The sequence below is a fragment of the Anguilla rostrata genome, chromosome 1, assembly GCF_018555375.3.
Source record: "Anguilla rostrata isolate EN2019 chromosome 1, ASM1855537v3, whole genome shotgun sequence".
NCBI lineage: Eukaryota > Metazoa > Chordata > Actinopteri > Anguilliformes > Anguillidae > Anguilla > Anguilla rostrata.
In genome coordinates, this window is record NC_057933.1 from 52,284,546 (window position 1) to 52,307,629 (window position 23,084).

General features: G+C 43.9%; 1 protein-coding gene across 1 annotated transcript in view; it reads right to left on the reverse strand.

The window, feature by feature from the left end:
- znf407 (zinc finger protein 407) overlaps nucleotides 1–23,084 on the reverse strand; it is a 193,125-nt gene that overhangs the window by 48,497 nt on the left and 121,544 nt on the right. The window contains exons 5-8 of the mRNA XM_064341721.1: nucleotides 22,736–22,902; nucleotides 13,796–13,879; nucleotides 12,839–12,959; nucleotides 2,223–2,401 (exon numbers count right to left, since the gene is read on the reverse strand). Of these exons, the coding sequence (XP_064197791.1) occupies nucleotides 2,223–2,401; nucleotides 12,839–12,959; nucleotides 13,796–13,879; nucleotides 22,736–22,902 (551 nt within the window). The remainder of the gene's footprint in view (nucleotides 1–2,222; nucleotides 2,402–12,838; nucleotides 12,960–13,795; nucleotides 13,880–22,735; nucleotides 22,903–23,084) is intronic.

Genomic DNA, 23,084 nt, shown 5'->3' on the forward strand with positions numbered 1-23,084 from the left:
ACGGAGGTGGGTGGGTGCTCTCGGGCACTGAGCTGTTGTCTCTTTCAATCAATTAAAATTACCTCCGGAATTTACATCATACAGTGCATTCCTGGAGCAAAAATTCCAGCTTTATATCACACACACACACACACACACGCATATATATATATATATATACACACACACGCACACACACACACATATATATATATATATACACACACACACACACACACAAACACAAACACACATAGACACACACACACACACATACATTACATATGGTACTATCACAAGAACATGGAGATAAATCTACATTCCAAATGTGTGAGATCATCAAGTCTGAGCATGAGGTCACGTTGGAAGTGATTGTATATATCTCACTTTTTCTAATGGCCACTGACCTCTAAAGGCTTCCTAGACATGTAAATGAATTTAGCTAAATACATTTCAAAATATAGTTTATTTTATCGCCACTTTTCTATAGGCAAGTTAATGCACAAACTATGGACTATACAGTATTTCAAAATACTGTCTGTTATTTTGCAAAGCATGTAACATGCATAAACAAATTCAAAGCGCATAAAAAAATTGTAGTCATACTATATGTTTCCTAATGTACATAGTTACAAAGTATATGCATGTGCCTTAAATTGGGGATCATGCAGTCTACCATCAAGTATATTGCCCTTCCATTAAGGGAGAGAGGATCTTCTATCAATAAACAGGATGTGATTATTTGTTGGTGATATTTTTTTCAGACTATCCAGGATACAGGTGTGTCCTCTAAGAATTCAAAGGAGGGCACATTTTTCAGTGAAATGTAGGTCTTGTCTACGAAGCAGAGACAGAGATCATGGGGGGGGGGGGGGGGGGACTAAGAAAAACTGATCCACTCCGCAAGAATATTTTTCAACCTTTACCCAAGATTCCCTGTACAAGGGTCAGCTGGTAGGTGTTGGGGGGTGGGGCGAGAGGGGGTGGAGGGGGGTGGTGGTTTCCATTTCAGCATTATCCAGCAGCTACAACTGCTTTTCCGTAACACGGTCTTACTTCGCAATCAGTGTCAATGTGCTCCCATAACCCTCCACTCCCAGACAGAGAGGGGGGGGGGGCGTGGGCTGTGGGAAATGACTTGTAACTTATTTAGAGTGGAGGCCACCTCCGAAACAGGTCACTGCCTTTAAAATATTGGCGTCAAAACATTTTATTACTCTTTTTACTGTACATTTATATCCCCCTTTTCTGCCAGAAAATAAAATCGTAATTTATCTATTGTCGCCACAAGAAGCTAAGCAGCTTTGGGGTGATAAAACATTGTGGTGCATTTATAGTATTTTCCATAAAGGCCAGACTTGTTTTCTCTCTGTACGGGGTCTGTCACTGATAATTCTCCTAGAAGAGAAGCACACAAGTACTTATTTTTTGTAAACCCCCTCCAAACCTTGTTTTTCCCCCTTGATCCAGCAAGAAAGCTCCTACTTGGGATGATCTCTTTGATGCAGAAGACCTTCAGCTGCTTTCAAATATAAAAGTGAAGAGACTGGTGCACCCTGGGCCATCATAATTTATGAACCTCCACCTTGCCTGACCCATAAAGCCTATGGAGCTCCACAGTACAGGCCCAATCTACTCCATGGACCAACAGGATCACCTCCACCAGGTTCTACATGCCTACACACATACACATCAGCAAGGCAAAATGACATAAGCACTGGGGGGTGGGGGAGCTAACTTTTTTCAACTATGGAAAAATCCGCCAAAATGTTGCATGGTAATAATCTGCTCATTCTCAATGGATGTTGGGCTGCTGGCTCAAGTACTGGTGCACAACACACAGTTCCCTTGGTGTAGTTCTGACAGGTGTTCAGGTTTATGCTTTCATTCAAGCCCCTACTGTAACTACATCACTGGATCAGTTTAGAGGCCGAACGAAAGAGGGTGATCATGCGCAGGAGGCACACGGTGTTTCAGACTGTTAATAACCAACCCAGCTGTGCAGTCAAAAGATCAGATGAAACATCACTGGTGCTCCACAGCCAGGGATCTCCTTCTCTGCTCCAGCTGAATTCCTTACCACTAATAATACAGCTTTGGTCTAGTTTCGGTTCCCCACGTTACATTTTAGTCTTTTATGCTGGATGAGTTTTCTTTTTTTCTTATCAAAACATACAGCCAATCAGCACTCAGGTGCAGGAGAGAGAGGCTGCTCCTCAGAGCAAGGCGAAGGGGTACGGTACCTGCGTGTAAGTACGCCAGATCGGGGTTCTCGATGTCGGGGTGCAGTTCTTTCAGATGGTTCCGGAAGTCCATGGGGGCGTTGGTTCCGTACTCGCACTTGGGGCAGTTGTACATCTTCACGCCCTCGTGCTTGCCCGTGTGGAGAATGTGCTTGCGGATGTTCTCAGCACAGTTAGATCTTGAAAGGGAGGGTGAAAAAAAATAGACAACACAAAAACGCTTCTTTAGATTAGACAGAGAAATGAGAGATAAAGAGAAAAGAGAAAGAAAAAGAAACAGACAACATTTCACGCTTACTTCCAGAAGGTTTACTTTCACGGGCAGTGTGCTTTTAATTGCATTATTAAAACTTGTTAAACAATAGCGTGTACAATCTGGGGTATTCTGTGGAAAAGCGGTCTCGACGGAGATGTTGAAAGCAGTGTTGAGTGCAGGCTGTCATGAAGTGTTTCATTTTCCACTGATAGATTTCAATGTTTAATGGGGAGCAGTTTGGCGTTGTGGTGAGGGAACTCCCAGAGGGCCTCCAGTTTGAAATCCTGGGTTGGATTAAAACAACATTTGTCTGACTCACAAATAGATGCAATTTGGCAAATTCATTTTTATGATTTCTGAAGTTGCTAAACTTGCTTGTGAAGTAACACTTGTATAAATCTCAAAATTAAGGACAAATGCTTTTTAAAACCAGGTGTGGGTTGGTGGGATACTGAACCTAAATACTCAAATTAATTTATAAATGGATATAGTACAATATACAAATAAGTTATCCGGCTAATGCACTACTGTATAGTGCAGTGACTGTGGCAAGGAGTCCCAAGGGGAGATGCATAATTGGCCATAGCATCACCTTAACTGGATGGGGGGTGGGGGGGTTGGCATGGTAACCTCTGACTCACAGTAATTACACTAGTTGATCAGGTGTCTGTGATTGTCCAAAGTCAGCTTCAGCACAATGACTGGTTGCAAAGTGGAATACGGGAGGTTGTTTGACTACACGCAATTTGGAGGCTATGTAGTGATTGGACATTCCAAAACATGGCAAAACAGGGGAGGGATGAGCACTGTAAGTTAGGCAAGTTATGCAAGTTTCTTTGGATAAGGCATCTGCTATTAGCATGTATACTGTATATATTCATACAGTGTATTTAAGTGAACTTTGTTGTGTTTGCAATGGTGAATTGCACTTAGCACATCAAACCCTGCAGGCAGTAGGCCTTATGAAGCACAAACTCAGGATATGAGGTCATCAGGGTTAGCCCCCCCCAAAAGAATACCAGGGCTCAGGCTTCATCAGTGGCAGATATTTCCACCAGCATGGCACCACAAAAACCAGGAAGAAAAACCCATAATAACATACACCGGGCTGAGGTAGCCTAGTCTGGTACACTCAGACAGCGTTCCTCATTAAAACGGTCCCTGCGCTCCCAGCTGAGCTGGTGTCTCAATCACAGCCCTGTCCCACGTCTCCCTTTAGTGTGTGGGTTGAACACACTGCCCCAAGACAACCCTATGCTCTGACTGGAACGTCAGCAATTAGGCGCAACAACCGTGGAAACCAGACTTTTCTTTTAGAGTTGATTGACTGACTAGCGACATTCTTTGCTCTCTATAATTGTAGACATGTTCTCAAACCTACACTGAGAATTGTCAATCATTTCTTCATGTCAGTATGCACTGACCACTGGTATTATTTTAATTGTTAAATGACTCCGAAATGGTGATTAATGCAGAATTGCCAATTACTTGCCCTGTACAATAGGAAAGCTAGGCACCACTTCCATTTGTGAAATTTCCCAAAGAATATCCTGTCTCCATAGTCAACATCGCAGCACCTTACAACATAAATAATTTGACAACTACAAAATGGCTCACACCAGATTTGAAATAAAATTTGTGAAGCTAATGCTCTATATCCATATTGGATCACTTTCTATGTGCATATGTACAGTATGCAATATATATTTATGCAAAATGGGGTGAAAACACTACCTATTCCCCTTTGTTTTGTTTTTATAAACTATTTTTAAGCTTCAGCTGTAATCTTTGCCCCACACAGACACGTACGCACGGACACACACCTTCCAAAAAACATCTTATTTTGAAAGCGCGCACGGCAGAGAGATGTCGGCTCGCCCGTCCCTCCCTCTCCCCCCGGGGCTCCGGAGAGCCCTCATTTGGCGCGATAAGGCGGTCTCCGCGGGGACGCGAGCGGCGTGCCGGTGACAGCGAGCGGCTGTGAGTAAGTGCCGCGCGCGGGTTGCGATCCAGTCGGCCGTAGGGCCGGACCCACGCGAGGGCGGGGGGAGGGGGGTGGGGGGGGTCTGATTAATGCCAGACCCGGCCCAACCTCTGTCCCGTATCAAAAACCGTCCCGCGAAAACCAGGGGAGGGGAGGGGGGGGCCGAGCCGAGGCGAAAAAGCCTTAAAAAAATCGAATAAAAAATGTGTAGCGCCCGTGATAGATGAATCTCTCCCGTGGTCCTCAGGCAGATGTTCTCAGACAGTATAATATGCAATTACTCACCCTTATCCCCTTGCCAGGGACAGTAAAGCTTCCTCGCCACTATAGTTCACCAGAATGAAGGCCAAATTAGTTTTACTTTTGCAACAACACCTCACTTATCATGGGCCTTTTTGCCCAAACCTCCCAACCCTACGCCCTGCTCCTCCTAGGAAGGGGTGCCAGAGCCAAGGAGGCAGGTGCCCCACAAACGCCATCCGCCCGGGGTGGAAAAAAGCACCCTGCCAAAACACCGGAGCAGGACACGTGAGGGGAAGCAGTGTCCTGTAAAACCATACACAGAATTACAGTTTATATGATATTATTTTTGTCTGCCAAAATAGCAGAGAATATGGTAGTAAAGTGGTTTTTGGGACAATGCACGTTGTTTTTATATCTTAGTTTCCCACACAACTTTCACCAGGCTGCCTGACATAACTTATACAGAATACACATCTACTGCAGGTTTCCAGCTCAGTCATCTTCATTCCTGGTCTTTGCGGGTCACAGGGTCTGCTGATTTTTGTTGCCTTAATATCAGCAACCTATTCAGACCCAAGAAACCAGGTGAGGTAATTAACTGTGTAATCGACTGCTTCAACCCGTTAAGGCGTAAGATCACAAATACGTCATTAGAATGTTCTTAACTGAACATTCTAATGCTGATGCAACAATCACTACTGGTAATTGAAAGCAATGGAGTTCCAGAATACTGACTTTCAATTAGAATTTTGAAAAAACATTCCAAAAAATCTACTTTTGAAAGGGTTAATTGATATATTAAGTGCTGAGTTACAACAAAAACTATTAGCTCCTGCAGCACGGCAGAAGCAGGAAGATCGCTGTTCAAGCCGGATCCTCACAGAAGCTATTTTAGGTCAACTGCATCACTTAAGAATACATGAGCCCACCTGAGATTTGACCTAAGCTAAGCTATATGCAATATTAATCACAACTGTGCAAAAAAAATTATTGCAGGTTTTCACAGAAATTACAGTCACTTGTCAGTAGGAAGGAAATATCATGCTCTAAAAAATATATGCAATTTAACCAAAAAAAATTTTTTTTCACAATTTAATGGTGGGGAACTTCAAAACTGAATCCATTTTTATTTCAAAATGTGACATGTGACATCTGTTAAAATCAACATCTTTCAGCTCACACATCAGTCTGTATTAGTTTACTAGAGCATGTGTATCTGTATGCTGTGTATTTTCATATCCTATGTAATACTAGACATCTGGGAAAAATAAAAAAATAAACATGCAGTGAAACACACAGAGAGATATAATTATATATATTCCTTATATATAACTCCTATGTATATATAAAGTGCTGTAATTTCTATGGTGAAACCAAAATGTATCAAAATTACCTTTAGAGTCCAGAGCCAAATCAATTAAAAAAGATATGTCTACGTCTATACATATGTATATATATATATATATACATATAACAGCTGGGCTGAATACTCGCTTCTGATTGGTCCAAGGGTGTGCATTAAAGGGTAATTACACCCTAGATCTCCTTTTTAAAGCTGTAAACGTGTTTGTATGCCTACTCTATAATAAAACATTTCAATTCATGCCATTATTTCAACATTTCTGAAATAATATCATTTGGCAGAAAAAATTGGTAGAAAAATGTAAACTTTTGAAAAATGTTGTCTGCGTTCCACTCTAGCCCAGCCCCAAACAGGATATCAGAATACCTCTTTGACATTTGTATGATGTAGCAGTACTTCCAATCAAGATATCAAGCCAGAAAATTGTTGCTGCCCGGCCAGCACCTGAAATGTTTGCCAAAAACCAATACAACATAGCCTAGCTCCAGTCTGGTACATATATTACATATGTATTTTTACAGTCATTTGTTCATCTTTATCATGGGTACCAATACTTCTGTAGGTAACTGTGTATGTGCTGTATGTTCAGTATGTATTCACTTAAGCAGCACTGTTATAGCACAGAATCCCTCAGTGAGCAGGAAGTGGAGTCACAGTCGGAGAGGCATAAGACCAGTTGTTTCACTCTAATGTCCTGTGTGTCCCGTGATTGATTTTACCCGACCTCGGGGACACTAAAACATAAATACCCACAAGCGCGGCCTTCTCGACACACGCTGATCACCGCCGCCCGTCCGGCGCACCGCCCTCTGGGGCTCGGTAAAGACCGCGCGGACGCGTGGACGCACACACGCACGCACGCGCGCTCGACCGGCGTACGGCCCCCGCTCGCGGTCTCCCGCTGAGGGCGGGGAACACGCTTCGGCGGCTCAAACACGCGGACGGGCTGAAAACACGCTCACGCGCGCGCCCATATTTCTCCCTCTGTCTCAAACACCCTCCACCTCCCTGCTCCTCCCCCCATCCCCCCTCTGAATGATTCCCCACTTTAATTACCGAGTACACGGCTCCCTAAGTCAGTGCCTTCCCCGGCCTCGCTCTCAAAAAAAGGTGCGTGAATTAATAAAGCGGACGAGGGCAGAAAGGCAGAAAGCCGCGCTATCGATCGCGCGCTAATCTGAAGCCCAGCATTCGATTCATATTCGCAAAAAAGAGAAGAAAAAAAAGAGCGGGAAAAAAAACAGAAGCGAGACAAATAAATAAATAAATAAATAAATAAGGAGGATATATACCACCAAAAGAAATGAAAAGGATGCCGTCTGCCCGGTCTTTGGGGAGAGGACAGTGCACTTTAATTGAGCAGGCGTTTTTGTTTTCTTTTTTTCCCCCTCCTTTTCCCCTCCTCATTTAAAAGAGTGAGCCGGGCTCTCAGCGATGTGGGAGTTAAACCCGGCACTGTTAAACCTCTCAGCCCCCAGTGGGACGGGCTGCTCCTACCCTTATACTGTAAACAGTGGCTCCCATAAGGCCGCTTTTGATCCTCACACCGTAATAGGCCTGGGACCGGTAATTTAAGCAAGCCTATTCCCACAGTGAGCGGGGAGCACTTAAAAAACAACTCAGTGGCAATAGGACGTACAAATACAGCCACAGGAATACAAATATGCGGAGGGGGGGAAAAAGGAAAAACCTCTTCAAGTGCGTCCGTCAGTGCGGGCTTTTGGCGAAAGGTCACCCAGAGTTGTGCGTGTTTTCTGAAATTATTTTTTTCTATCGTTACGCACTTTAGCACTTGAAATTCACGTCACCTTCTTTTTAATAAAATCAATACGTATTGGGAAATATTAATCCAGGGAAAGTGTTTGGTTGGATATGCCAAGCACACACTCAGCAGATGGCCTTCAGGACAAGAAAATATTTTTCCTACATTCCATGTTAATTTAGTTTTTTTAAATTAATTACTGGTCTTCTAGAAATGGGAGATAATTGAACAAGCAGTATAGATGTACTGGAAATTTCAATCATAAACAAACACTGCAGTCTACGGTGGATCCTGGGTACCTCACACTATATGTGATAATAAACAATATTATTTTATTGTTGTTTCTATTGCCATTATAATTCAAAGTTCATACTTTACATATTTTGCATAGTTCAATACAATCAGGACGATTATAATACCAATGCATAGCTCACACACACATGCACACACACACACACACACACACACACACACACACACATCTGTCTGTCTTGTCCCTGACAGTGCTCTGCTTTTCAGCCCAAGACAAAATCTCTCTGCCAGCGGGATTAAAATAATAATCTTTTAAATCATAATTATAATCGACATTTAAAAACAAAAGCTGGATTCCGTAGGCTCCTAAATGTATGACTGATTTTCATCCAGTGAGATAGAATGAATAAATTAATAAGTGACAGCAAGGGGTCCTGGGGGATTACTGTTGGCACACATCTCTTAGATATGGAAATGGCATAATTGTCATATTTAAACAACACAAAAAGTGTTTAAGAGTCAGCAGGTGTCAGAATTATATATATATATATATATACATATATATATATATATATATATATATATATATATGCAAAAATATTTGGACAGTGACAATTTTTTCAAAATGTGTCACTATCCCCAACCCTTTTGCATTTCTCTCCTCTTTTTTCTGCATGTATATATATATATATATGAAAGAGACATGTTAACTCACATAATAATAACATTAGCACTTTAAATTAATTTTTTTTATAAAATCAATATGTATTGTGAAAAATGTCTTTTGGTGTTGTTTACATATGACAATTATGCCATTTCCATATCTTTATGCAGTGCAGTCCATAAGTCTTTTGACAGGGGAACAATTTCTGTTGTTTTGGCTCTGTGCTCATTGTATTTAAAATTAAACAAGGAATGTGAGGTTAAAGTGCAGACTGTCAGCTTTAATTTGTGGGTATTTACACCCATATTAGGTGGTCCATGTAGCAATTACAAGCCTTTTTATACATAGTTCCTCCCATTTTAGGGGACCAAATGTAACAGAACAAATGAATATGATCTTAAATAAAGTCCCCATACTGAGCACTTGGTTGCAAATCCTGTGCATTCAATGATGCCTGAAGTCAGAAAACCCATAGACATCACACCAGTGCATCATCAGATGGGTAACTTCCCCAATGATGTCCTGCCAGGCCTCTGCTACAGCCATCTTCAGTTCTTGATTGTTTGGGGGCTTTTGTGAGAAAATAATTTGGATTGGATTCAGGTTGGGTGATTGACTTGGTGAGCCAAGATCTTTCCACTTTTCAGCACCAAAAAACCCCTTAGCTGCTACAGCATTATATTGGAGGTCACTGTCCTGGTGCAAGGTGGTCAAAGTGCTGTCCAGTGAGTTCTGAGGCATTCGGTTGGATCTGAGCAGATGTTTCTGAACTCGTCAGCAGTCACATTATCAATAAAGACAAGTAAGCCAGTACCTGTGACAGGCTTACTTGCCCAAACCATACTACCTCCACCATGTTTCAGCAATGGGGGTGTTTGGATAATGAGCATTTCATTTCTTTCTCCACGCTTTCCTCTTTCTATCACTTTGGTACAGGTTAATACTCATTTCATCTGTCTATAAAACTTTGATCCAAAACCTTGTAAAGAAACTAACCCGGCCATTCTGTTCTTGAGGCTTTCCAGTGGATTGTATCTTACAGAGAACCCTCTGAGATTATGCTGGGGTAGTCTTCTCTTTATGATAGTCTTTGAAACATCTATGCCTGCATCCTGGGCACAGAGTTTCACGACAACTGAAAGTATTCTTCGGTACATCCAATACAGTGGTCTTCTGTAGGCTACTAGGTTATAGCTGAGCTCAACAATTAATTCTTGCTTTTTTAACAATGTTTGTTTATTTGTACTAAAATAAGCAAAAGAAAAACCCCCCTATGTTTATTTTGACACACTCAATGTTTTTACTATGTCTCCAATTGATTTATTCTGATTTTTCAGCCTCATGATGGCCTGCCTTACTGGTACTGACATTTCTTTGGTCCCTATGTTGAAAGACAACAGCAACAGACTCCAAATGCACATGCCACACTTATAACATTTTTTTAGCTTTCTGGTGCATATACTAACACAACAACAACACACAGGTGGCCAATCAACATCAGAACAGCCAATTGTCCAATTACTTTTGGTCCCATACAATGTAGGGGCGTATTAAAAAGTCTATAATTGTCATTTTAATTTCAAATCCAATGTGTTGGAGTAGAGAGCCAATTCCACAAAAAGTGTGTCACTGTTGAAATATTAACGGACTGCACTGTACATACAGCACAATGCATTCCATAATATTAATTAGTCTTGCTGAGTTTAAATTTTTTGCCTGGCTTGACTCACCAGAAGACTCAACTGTACAGATTCAAGGTCCGGGATACTTTCTTTAAAAATAAAATAAAATAAAATACATTCATTTATTTATTATTTTAAGGAAGACAATCATCTCAACCTCTTCAGACTATGAAAACCTTACCCCTTGTTTGAACAGTAATGAAAACGTTTAATTAGTCTTCTTTTTTAAAAAAGAAAAAAAAAAGAAAAAACTGCATTTCTGAATCTCTAAAAAAATCTCCCAGCGGAGGTGTCCGTGGCCCAGGCGAGTCATTAGCATGTTTGTGCTCCGCGCTGTCAGTTACTTACGAGGTCACCGTCCTCGCCGGCGCGATGATGAAAGCGTAATGAGGGGCCGGCACAAATTCCGCGTCTCTCTTTTCACACTTAAGTTGAGAAAATATTCAGGATGGGGAAAGTTTTTTGAGCCCGCCGTTATAAAAGTCTGAAGTACATGAATGCATTTATACGGATGCGACTGGACGTAACAAGCCATAATGCATGCAAATGCGGGACTTCAATAAACATAATTGTTTTAAATCTGCATGCACAAGAAGAAGCCTGCAAATGTATCGCCTTATTTATTCACCGAGACTTTGACTTTGAAGATCTTTGTGGCAGACTAAGGCTCATTTTGATATGCAATACATGAAAAATTAAATTAAATTCCAGATTGGAAACATCTATATGACTGTCTCTTTATGAAAAAAAAAAAAATGGTTTTGGTGGGGAAAGCTTGTTATTTCATAGAACCCTCAGTCTCAGTTTCATTATAGAGCGAAAAGACTGAAAGATATATCTTTTAAATGCAAAAAGCTTTGCATGGATGCTGGTCACATGAACTTAAATATAACACCTAACTGGCTGTCTGACATCCATACTAAATTTCTGTGCCCCACCCAGCAAAGGGCTCCTGACATCGTCTCGGGGGCCACAATCTTACACTGGGGTTCTAATAAGGAATTCCATTTGTCACACAGTAAGAGTCCATCGCTACATACAGGGGCCAGTAAGACACATTAAGCCTGGGATTCACTCAACATTCGTCCATAACTCTTAACGTCACAATTAAACTTTTTTTGTTCACAAATATCTTTTCGAAGTTCAGAAATCACTACAATTAACTGGCCAGAGTGAGTCTGTTAAGAAAAATTGCGATGCAGTAAAACAACTCATTTTGAATACAGGCCTCGACCCCTGTGGGGGCCGGAGCAGGTTAAACCAGAAACCCAACATCTCTCGTGTGACCGGGACTGCACTCTGGCTCTGATCACGTTATGCAGAGATCTGCTGATTACAGAACACACTTCAAAAGAAGAATTAAATGAAATAATATTACAAAATTGAAGGATATTTCCCACATTTCCAGCCCATGATCACCTTGTTATTTTTGTGTCAGAATGATGGACTGTGTGGTTTGTTGGTTTTAGTGATAACAGACTTCATTAGAGATCTAAAAAGATGTCACATTTCAATGGAATAAAAATCCCAATTATAAAGAATTAATTTTTTTGTATGAGCCTACGTCAAATTAAAAGGCATTAATTGCAAAACATTTTTAACAATCACTATTTGTAAAATGATTATTTATTGTGCTTAAATTTTTGTACTATATTTATATTTCTTTAAATTTTAAATACATAAATTATATAAAAAACATATTCTATAATACTTTAATGATTCATAAATATATGAAAGTGGCAAAACTTCATATATTTTGCTTAGATTTGCAGTACATTATTTTATAATTCAAGGAATTAGGAATTAAAAAAGAATTAGCACTGCTAAGAAGAGCAAGCTCACTGTGCTAGAAAACACCATTCTTTTCACTGGTTTCTTTGCCCTTCACTCCAAAATCTTTCCAACATTTTTTGGCCGACCGTTTCTGATGTGCAGTAAGCCAGCGCCATATTTCACCCATCTCTCAATCGATGCCTCGAAGAAATAAATGAAACGCTGCATTAAATTACCTTTGGCAAACAACAAAAAAAGAGTAAAAAAAAAAAAATGTGACAAAAACATGTTGAGCCAACAGTGGACAGCAATACAGAGTGCTGTTATTTCTTACCCGTGACAAAATTATATTTTTTCCTCCCTTCTTTCCCTCTCTCCACCAGGTTAAATTACTGCATTGTCAGAGACAGAGAGGGAGGGTGGAAAAGGAATATATATAAAAATGTGCAATGTTGGTCGAAGTTTTTCAATTTCACTGCCAATTTCCTGTGTAATTACTGATGACTCTGATGGCCTTTTAACGACAGGGAGCGCTCAGCGCCCCCCAGCACTTATGACAGGTGTGATGAGGGCCCCCGTCCCGCCCCCTCCCCGCACCCCCCACCCGGCCCCTTCGATCAGATCAGTGGAGCGCTACCTGTAGTGGCACCAGGGGCAGTGGTAGGGCTTCTCCCCCGTGTGGACGCGCCGGTGCCGGGTCAGGTGCGACTGCGTGGTGGAGGCGAAGCTGCAGAGCTGGCACTTAAACGGCTTCTCTCCTGCGGACGGGGGGGGGGGACGGGGGGGGACATTAAACTGTGGACTTCCCAAAATACAAAGAAGACAAAATGGCCTGCTTTCCAATCACCGGGAAAGAGAGATACAGCGGCAGACTGTTACGGTGCAGCCCTGCAAGAATAAAGAAATGCGCGAAAACATTTCTCACTGCTGAAAGCCTTAAAACCTCAAGATGGCAATGTTGTGGACTGCAATCAAGAGTCTGCGAACGGTAAAAGGTAAAAGCAGGATACAAATGCTTTGCCGTTTCAAACAGCTGGCCTGTTCTTGCAACAGTGAGGTGCCAAAATAATTATTTTAAATCTCAAATATAAAAAAAGCATTAAACTGTGATAGTAAATCGTTAACTGTAGACTAAGTTAATCTAAAAGCAGTAAATTCACAAAATGAATGTAAACCCCTGATCCCAGATCCACAATCTGCACCACTGGCCCACACACTGATATCAGGCTTACACAGTGAAAACCGCCTCTTATTTAACAGTATTAGATTAGTCCCCGCACTGTAAGTCCAGTGCAACCCCATTAAGGTTATATTAAGCACACACAAAAACTGAAACTGCCACTGTGTTCTGTAGCGTGTGTGAGAGTGAATGAGAGAAAGAGAGACAGAGAGAGAGTAAGTGTGAGAGAGAGAGACAGAGAGAGAAAGAGATAGACAGACAGAGAGAGAGAGAGAGAGAGAAGGAGACAGCGAGACAGACAGCGAGACAGACAGAGAGAAAGAGAGGGAGAAGGAGACTAAGACCTTGTCTTTGACCATAGGAAGGATAAGGGGTCAGGGGTGGCGAGGGCGAGCGTGCAGGCGGGCCGCAGACCTGTGTGCTGTCGCCGGTGCTTGGTCAGGGCGTGGCGCGTCCCCCCGGCGAAGCCGCAGAGGTCACACAGGAAGGACTTCTCTCCTGGGGACGACGGGGAGAACAGATGAGCGCCAGCAGTGAGGTCACAGATCATTGAAACATATCTATCAAGGCTCTCTGAGTTAACTAATTCCTCCAATCAAATGTTTCCATGTAAATATGTCAAATGGGAATGAAATTACCATTGTGGTTTATTGACTGTGATAAAATCTGAAAAGCACCACTGAACATAATTACATACTTGTCAGAGCCATAAAAATTAGCTTTATTATCGATGGAATGGTTTTGTACAACTTCATTTCTGTTAGATGTCTTCCAGATGGGCCTGCTTTCTGCACTCCACCAGTTTTTATGCATATCCTCTATTCCCCTGCATCTGGCTCTTCCATTACATGAATGAGCTGCCCTTCTCTTTTTTTCACAGGCAACAAAAGAGAGGTGATACTCGGGCTGAGCTCAGTGACTGGGCTAGGGGTCTGACCCCACAGCTCCCGAATGTAACTGCAAACACTGTGTGTGTGCGTGTGCGTGTGTGTGTGTGTACGTGTGTTGTGTGTGTGTGTGTGTGTGTGTATGTGTGTGTGTGTGTGTGTGTGTGTGTGTGCGTATGTTTGTGTGTGCTTGTGTGTGTGTGTATGTGTGTGTGTGTGTGTGTACGTGTGTGTGTGCGTATGTGTGTGTGTGCTTGTGTGTGTGTGTATGTGTGTGTGTGTGTGTGTGTGTGTGTGTGTGTTTGTGTGTGTGTGTGCTTGTGTGTGTGTGTTGTGTGTGCGTGTGTGTGTGTGTGTTTTGTGTGTGTATGTGCGTGTGCGTGTGTGTGTTTTGTGTGTGTGTGTGTGTGTGTGCGTATGTGTGTGTGTGTGTGTTGTGTTGTGTGTGTATGTGTGGTGTGTGTGTGTGGTGATGTGTTGTGTGTGTGTGTGTGTGTTGTGTGCGTATGTTGTGTGTGTGTGTGTGTGTGTGTGCGTATGTGTGTGTGGTGTGTGTGTGTGTGTGTGCTGTGTGTTTGGTGTGTATGTGTGTGTGTGTGTGTTTGTCTGTGTGTGTGTGTGTGTGTGTGTTTGTGTGGTGATGTGTGTGTGTGTGTGATGTTTGGTGTGTGTTGTGTGTGTGTGTGTGCGGATGTGTGTTATGTGTGTGTGTGTGTGTGCATGTGTATGTGTGTGTGTGTGTGTGCATGCGTTTGAGCTGGGGCAAGGGGGGTGTGCAGGAACGTGATTGATAATCTCCGCGTCTGAACATCCCTCACAGAGGAGGGAGCTCGCAAAAAAGGAAGAAAGAAAAAAAAACGCTGCTGAATTCCACAGCAGCGCCTGCAAACAAACAAATGACACCGACACCTTCCCCCCCACCCCAATTCCCACACATTTTTCACTCCTTTTGACCAGTGCTGATATTGCAATGATTCGTAAGAATGAGAATAAAACAAATGTACGCTCGGCTAAACTCATAACTCAACGTTAGGAGCGCAGGTTGATGTATCCCACCCTCCTTACCCCGATAGGAAAAAGAGATCAGTATTGCTCGCTTTTCCATTTCTCAAATTGATCCCTCCTCCACTCTGATTCCAGAACCCGAGTCTAATAATGGAGACATCATTTCCAGAAAGGCCCCTAATCCGCCCGGCGCTAATTAATTGCCACCCATTACCCGTCATTAATTACCTTTCACCAGCTCAGCAGGAACGCGCTCCGGCTTTTTCTGTTGCCGCTGCTCTAACAGAAAGCTGTCTGGACATTAGGAGCCCTTCAGCAGCACGCCACCGTGTCGGCGCGGCGCGGGAGAGCCGAGGGGAGGCCGGGCTAGCAACAGCACCAAACTCCCGCGTGCCGGCTGATGTCGAGGGGGGGGGGGGGGTGGGTGGTCGAGGGGAGATGGGGGGGGGGGCGGTGGGGTTCAGCTCGGTAAAACCCGCCAACACCCCTCGCCACAGGCCCCAGCTGGCGAGCGGAGACTGCGCACGCTGGCGTCGTAAAAACATACGCACACCGCCGCACCCCGAATAGGCTTTTCGCTTATCGGGATTTCATTTGTTTTTAGGCGGGGTGTCGACTTCACTAATCCAGATCGACCGCACTCGACTACTAAAGAGAGAGACTTATCAGCTAAACATTGCTGCAGTATGTTTGCGTAAGGTTGTGGTGAATAACCTGACACAATCATCTGTCTTTTTTTTACCACTGACAACTGTACAAATGACAACTTTAAGGCTATGTTGTAAATTTGTTTATATTTTTTTCTGTGCATGAAAACATTTGATGGATGTGGTGGTGACTTGCAGCTTTCCGTACCCTAAGATGTTGTAAACAGGTACAACCTTCATATTTAACAAAACATACATATGCATGAATGACTGAAGCAAAATTAGTCTCATGAAAGCTACATATTTTCATATTGAAAATATTTTCATAGTACGGGAAGATGCCATCCCATAATACGTATTTACAGGTGTAAAGAAGCTCTTCGGTTCAGTATGGCAATGATCATGAAATTTAGCATAATACGAGTGACATATATAACCTGCTCCAGCTTTCTAGACAAGAGGGAAATGATGAAATGATGAAAGAGAATCAAAATAAAGAGGGAAGCTGTTAAATTTTAGTGTGCTGTGCACATGGGATATACTCTTTTGATGTTTCCACATTTTGGACAGCTTGTACTTGTACCACATGTAGTACTACTGCTGCTGATGGAGCTGGTGTTGTTATTACTACTACTACTATTACTACAACTGCTACAGCTACTACTACTACTATTACTATTAATACTACTGTTACTACTACTATGACTATTATTATTACTACTACTACTACTACTACTACTACTGCTACAGCTACTACTACTACTATTACTATTACTATTAATACCATGGTTACTACTACTACTACTATCACTACTATATTTTATGATTATTATGCTGTTGTGATAATAATGATTACAGCTTATTTCTTATAAAATTGCAGTAATGCTCTTTAGCTGCATATTAAAAAGGAAGCACCTGCACCTGCACCTACATGCACAGCTCCTCATTACACTCTTTCAGAGCACTTTAGCATCAGCTGCGCCTCCCATATGGAAGTAATGTATCCTAATGCGGCATCATTAAGTGTGGAAAGCGCAGCCTCACAGCACCCCGTACGCTACCCAACACGGATTGCTAAAGGGTCAGCCGGTCATTCGCAACAGATGTTTTTCCCCGAAGCCGGCCACTTAGCCTGCGTCCTTTTGTCCGCTCCGGTGTCTTACGGCCCCAGTCTGGTTTTGCCTCAACTTTCCATTTTTTCCTTCCTTTTTTTGTTCCCCTTTTTAATTTGAGCAGTCCGGGGTCAAATACACAACTGCCCTCATTACATGCCAAAAATAAGTGAGACCTGCAGCACAATGGCGAAGCCGTGGAGGGAATGGAAATTTAAAGGCATTACAGGGCTCCGGGGGATGTTTCCGGAAAAGATAAAGCCGCTCAATGTTTTTGCAGCAGTCTTATGAATCAGTGCGGTCCAGATCATCTGCTTGGCGTACGTGTGTGTGTGTGTGTGTGTGTGTGTGTGAGTATATACGTGCATGTGTACACTGGGTGTTCCTTGGTTAGCAGTCATTTGGACCCTTGTACAGCCTGTGCAAATCATATTTGTATTTCAGGAATACTGTCAACAGTTAAAAATTGTATTCAGTCTGAAATTATTCAAAAAATACATATAGCAAGTACACAAGTACACATATAGTACAAGCTGCTGGGCCATTTTATAAAATGGAGATAATATTTTTGTTTACACCATGAAATCATGCTGATTAAATTACCAAAAAAAACTACTTAAAACCATTTTTACCATCTCACCACAAAGTTGCTGTGATTGCGTCTGCAGATCGCTGAACGTGCTGGTTGCAGTAAGCGTTAAGCAGAAATAAGATCAAACCGCATATTTACAGGGCACAGGAGAGACAAGAGCAAAAAACAGAGGCGATGATCGACGGAAGATGGGGGACGGGACGGGATGGGGGGGGGAAAGTGAAATCTCAAATTCCGCGCAAACTCCCGGCTCGGAGCGGAACTGGCCTCCGGGGCGAAGGCACATCGCTGCAGTATTTACACACTGCCGTCCCCTTTTCCCATGTCCAAGGGCGTATCGGAGGAGGAGCTAATAAAGTTTGCAGTTTATGCCCGTTTAATTTATTTATACGCGCGTTCCGGCGCTACGGCGGGGCGCTATATCTGGACTGGCGTTTGAGGAAGTTGGAGGGCGGAAGAACGAAAGTAAACTACACAACATTTAGACGCAACTTACGGAGCCCCCAATGCCATCCTTTCATTTCTACTTCGAGGAGCGCAGAGGAAGGAGGAGAGGCAGCCTGATTTTTAGCAGAAAGCAAAACTACACCTTTTGATACAAGCTAAAAAAATGCTAAGAATGTACGCTAGTCAGCTCAGGAGAGGGGGAACCCCTGGAAGACCATCAAGGGAAGGAAGGGAGGGTGGCAAAAAATAATGGGTGGAGAAGAGAGAAATAAAGCGAAACAAATGACCCCCTTTACCGCGGAGCCCCAGTGACGCCTCCTGCCTCCCGCGCATGGCCTCCATCGTTTCCCATCATGCTCTGCTCCCGCCTAGTCAGCTGCTCAGGACAGAGTAATGGATTCCACTTTCCCCCCGGTTTGCATGGAGAACCCGCGTGGAAAGTGGGGCCCATTCGTTTAATTTCTATTAGAAAATAGCTCCTATATGCCCCCCCCAACCCAACCCACCCAAAACCCCACCCCCTGCTCCCCCGTTACCCTGCACTACAAGCCCTGACCACAAAAATCCATACTTATCGATCCATGCCAAGTCTCCACAATTATTCTTCAGAAGGAAACACTGACAATAAATTACATCTGCGCCAGCTTTTCATCTGTGGCTCGATACTGGCCATCTCTCAGGGCAGGGGAGGGACGTGGGACTGTCAACACCCATGTCAGGGGAGCTAAGGAGACCTGGGCCTCCCACCAACTCGCTCTCGAAAAAAAAAAAACACAGCCATAGGCGAACGGCAAACTACTATTATGACAGGCGTAAAGCAAGGGTAACCTGCGTCGCCAGCGTCGGTTGGCCGGGCTGGCCCCGCCCTCTCTGGAATCTTAGCTCCGCCCACAAATGTGCCTTTGTGTCCTGTGCTCTATCATGTCCACAGCGGCAGACACAGTCTTTAAAACAGCTGCCTTCGCTTTCTCCTCCTCTCTCCTCCCATCTCCAGCAGAACCCGCTGTGATGAAGGCCTGCTGCTCTCGTAAACATTATTTTTCAGTTCGTTTTTTAAAAACATATTTTCCTCCCTTTCTTTCTACCTCTATTGCCCTCTCCCTCTCTCTTTTTCTCTCACTCCCTCTCTCTCTCTCTCTCTCTTTTTAAATAATACGCCCCGAAGGAGACCGTGTGCAACTATAATTGCCTCCCTCATTAGTTATGTTTTCGTGGAAGGGATGGAGGGCAATTAATTTTATCACTTAATTTTGTCACCGAATCTGGCGTGGTATTGATGTGCTCGCCATTTTGGGCCCCATTTTTCAGGAAAATTAATTGACAAAGTGCGAAGATTTATCAACATATCGCCAGATTAAGCGACAAATTGAAGCAATAAGGAAATCAATTGTGCTCTTGTCACCGGCCCACAAGGCCCCGCCGGTGCGCGCCTTCCGAGCGCTCGGGCGGGAGTGACATTTTGATTTATTTATTTATTTGGGGGGGACCCATAAATCTGGAGTTACAAATGACCCTCGCTGCTCCGCCTTTCCAACAGGATCCAAGGAAATCCATTTGCGGGGAAGGAAAAAAAAAAAAGCGGGCCGACCAATCGAGAAGGATAAATCGCGGCATTGAGGAAACGCCGGGAGTTTAGCCGGTTATAATTTGGTTCCTCAGAACTACGTCCGAAAACAACGGCTCGGAGTACGGCCCCAGAGCTGACCACCCGTTTGACCCGCGGGGGTCAGGTGATAAATTCCCAATCAGGCCAAACTGTAGTGTGAAAAACAGCACGTGGGTGATGGAAGAGGGTGGGGAAGGAGCATATCACTGAATACTAAAGCGCACTTACAGCTTATCCCTCCACTTACAGGCAACCTGGCTCAAACCCGGCGCCATTCATCAGCGACAGAACTAATCAAACTGAGGTAAAAAAAACACTTCGCCAACGTCCATAATGTGGTCGCAAAAGACACTTCATTTTTCTAAACAAAAACACGCAAAAATAGCGCAAAACGTCTAATGGGCTGCTTGGTAGACCATGTGTGACACTATCCCAGGGAACGCCCAACAACAAAATAACAGGCCTTTCTGGAGCTAAAGTGCTAGTTTGTGTGCTCCAAACTCCAAAGGAGACTCAGTATATTAAAGGAGAGCCAGAGCAGAGAGAGGCGCGGTGTCGGTTTCGTCGTTTACAGTAAGAGGCCGAGGGCGCAGTGCTACCATTACTGCCACGGCTCTGAAGCAGGGGCTGTCACACCGGCCCCTGCAAATGGCAGCAGTGCATAAAGACACAGCGAGCCTCAGCCGTGCTGCGACACGCCCGGGGCCTCAGAAAGCCCCGCACCGGGGCCAGCTGGGGAAATGGGGACAGAGCCCTGTTAAGAGCCTGTTAACCAGGCAGCCAGGGCACAGGGCCTAACACTCGGCTTGAGAGAGGGAAGGAGAAGGAAATGCAGACGGAGGGAGGGGGTGGAGTGAGAGAGAGAGAGAGTGAACTTACAGCAGTTTAACTCAACCAATTTAAATTTAAACCCTAAACATTTTTGAAAGTGTAACTCTGCCAATGGCTTTCTTGGAATTGAAATGCGAGGTTCCATCATAGATCCCCCCCAACACACACATACATACACAGAAACCCTGGAACTCCAAACAAATCATGCAAGGGCAAAATTATATTACTACATGACTGCCTTAAAAATACGGCTTTGGACTGCCCTGCCAATAAAGCAACAGTGAAAATAAATGAATTGAATTGAGGGAGAGAGAGTGACAGAGATAGAGGGCATGAGGGAGAGAAAGAAAAGAGAGGGAGTCATGGTTCTCAGGTGTTTCCACCCTTTTGCATTGAATCCATTACAATGACCCATTAACCTATGCAGCCATTTCCAAGCTCTTCCAGTTGGCATGCATGCAGGTTCATGTACATACACATTCACAGCATAAGCAATCGCAAACACCCCTGGACAAACATACACATGTACACTCATGCATGCCCACACGCATTCACTCATGTACACACAGACACCTTCATATGGACACTGAAACCTTCATATACGGTAAACACTGAAACCTTCATCTACACACTGAGACCTTCACACATCGAAACCTTCATATAGCCTACACACTTTAACTTTCACATGGACACTGAAACCTTCATATGCACACTGAAACCCTCACATACTGAAGCCTTCACACGCACACTGATACCTTCACACACTGAAACCTTCATATGCACACTGAAAACCTTCACACACTGAAACCTTCATATGCACACTGAAACCTTCATATATACACTAAAACCTTCACACACTGAAACCTTCATATACACACTGAAACCTTCATATACACACTGAGACTTCACACGAAACTTCATATAGCTACACACTTACTTCACATAGACATGAAACCTTCATATGCACACTGAAACCCTCACATACTGAAGCCTTCACACTCACACTGAAAACCTTCACACACTGAAACCTTCATATGCACACTGAAACCTTCATATATACACTAAAACCTTCACACACTGAAACCTTCATATACACACTGAGACCTTCACACACTGAAACCTTCATATACACACTGAAACCTTCATATACACACTGAGACCTTCACACACTGAAACCTTCATATACACACTGAGACCTTCAAACACTGAACTCTTCATGTACACATGGAAACCTTCACACACACAGACCGGTGATTGGGTGGGACAACATTACATAGTTCAAGCCTCTTTTTCAGATGGGACCTTCAGGCCTGGGAGGGGCATGGACACAACCTCCATTTGCTGTCTGGCATCTCAAAGGCACCCATCCGTCTTAATTGGGCTAGACACGAGGTCCAGATGAGTAAGGGGGAATTTGAGTTTTTGTAATTGATAATAATTATGCGCAGTCCAGACAAAGCATGCTAGAGTAATTCATTTTGCGTTTTTAATTCAAACCGATAAATTCTTACGCCTCGCCCATTAAATGAGGTCATTCATAACGTTTAAACAGATAACGCACGCAACTAATATTTTAAGCGTGTCAGGCCTGTTCGCTTAATGCAATTGCAGTGATGCTGCAAATGTTTCCACTCGCCTTAAATGTCCATTAATTAGGAAGGAAGCATCACAACTTGGGCTTGAGGCTCGGGCTGGCTCCTCTTTGGAGCTGACCAATCACAGAGTGGCGCATTACTCTAGAGGGGGTGGGGGGCATCTCAACTGCACTTCCACTCAGGCTTGGCCTACTTGTCCCGATGGCAGGGCTCATGGCCGTCCCACGACGGCGAGCGGCGGAACGGAAAACTAATCAAACGACCAAGCGCAATTACTGCCCACCCACCTCCGTGTCAGATTCCTGCCCACACACATTTAAGATAATATTTGGGTGGCGCTAAAATTCATCCCACAGGGCAGGAAGGGGTTAACCACAGAAGAAAAAAAATCCGTTTTGAAGTACTGCGACTCTTGCCGATTTTTGCAATCCCCTTTTTTAATTCCAAGAATGCCCCTACTCCCCCCCTGCCTCTACCACCCCCACCCCCCCCAAAGCCCGTCTACAATTACATTATCTCCTGCTGAGTGCAGTGGAGACCTGAGGAAATGCAGTTACAGAGGCGGATGAAGGCAGAGGTCAGAGGTCGCGGGGAGCTGAGGTCACGGGGAGGTGAGCGTAGCGGGGGCTCACCTGTGTGGGTGCGGTAGTGGTCCTTCATGGCGGACATGGTGAGGAAGGAGTAGTGGCAGGCGGGCCAGGTGCACTTGTACGGCTTGGCCCCCGTGTGCAGCTTCATGTGGTTGTTCAGTGACCACTTCTCACTGAAGGAGCGGTCGCACAGCTCACACTCAAACTTCCTGTGAGAGAGAGAGAGAGAGGGAGGAAGGGAGGGAGGGAGAGAGAGAGAGAGAGAGAGAGAGAGAGAGAGGGAGAGAGAGAGAGAGAGAGAGAGAGAGAGAGAGAGAGAGAGGGAAGGGAGGGAGAGAGAGAGAGAGAGAGGGAGGGAGGAGGAGGGAGAGAGAGAGAGAGAGAGAGAGGG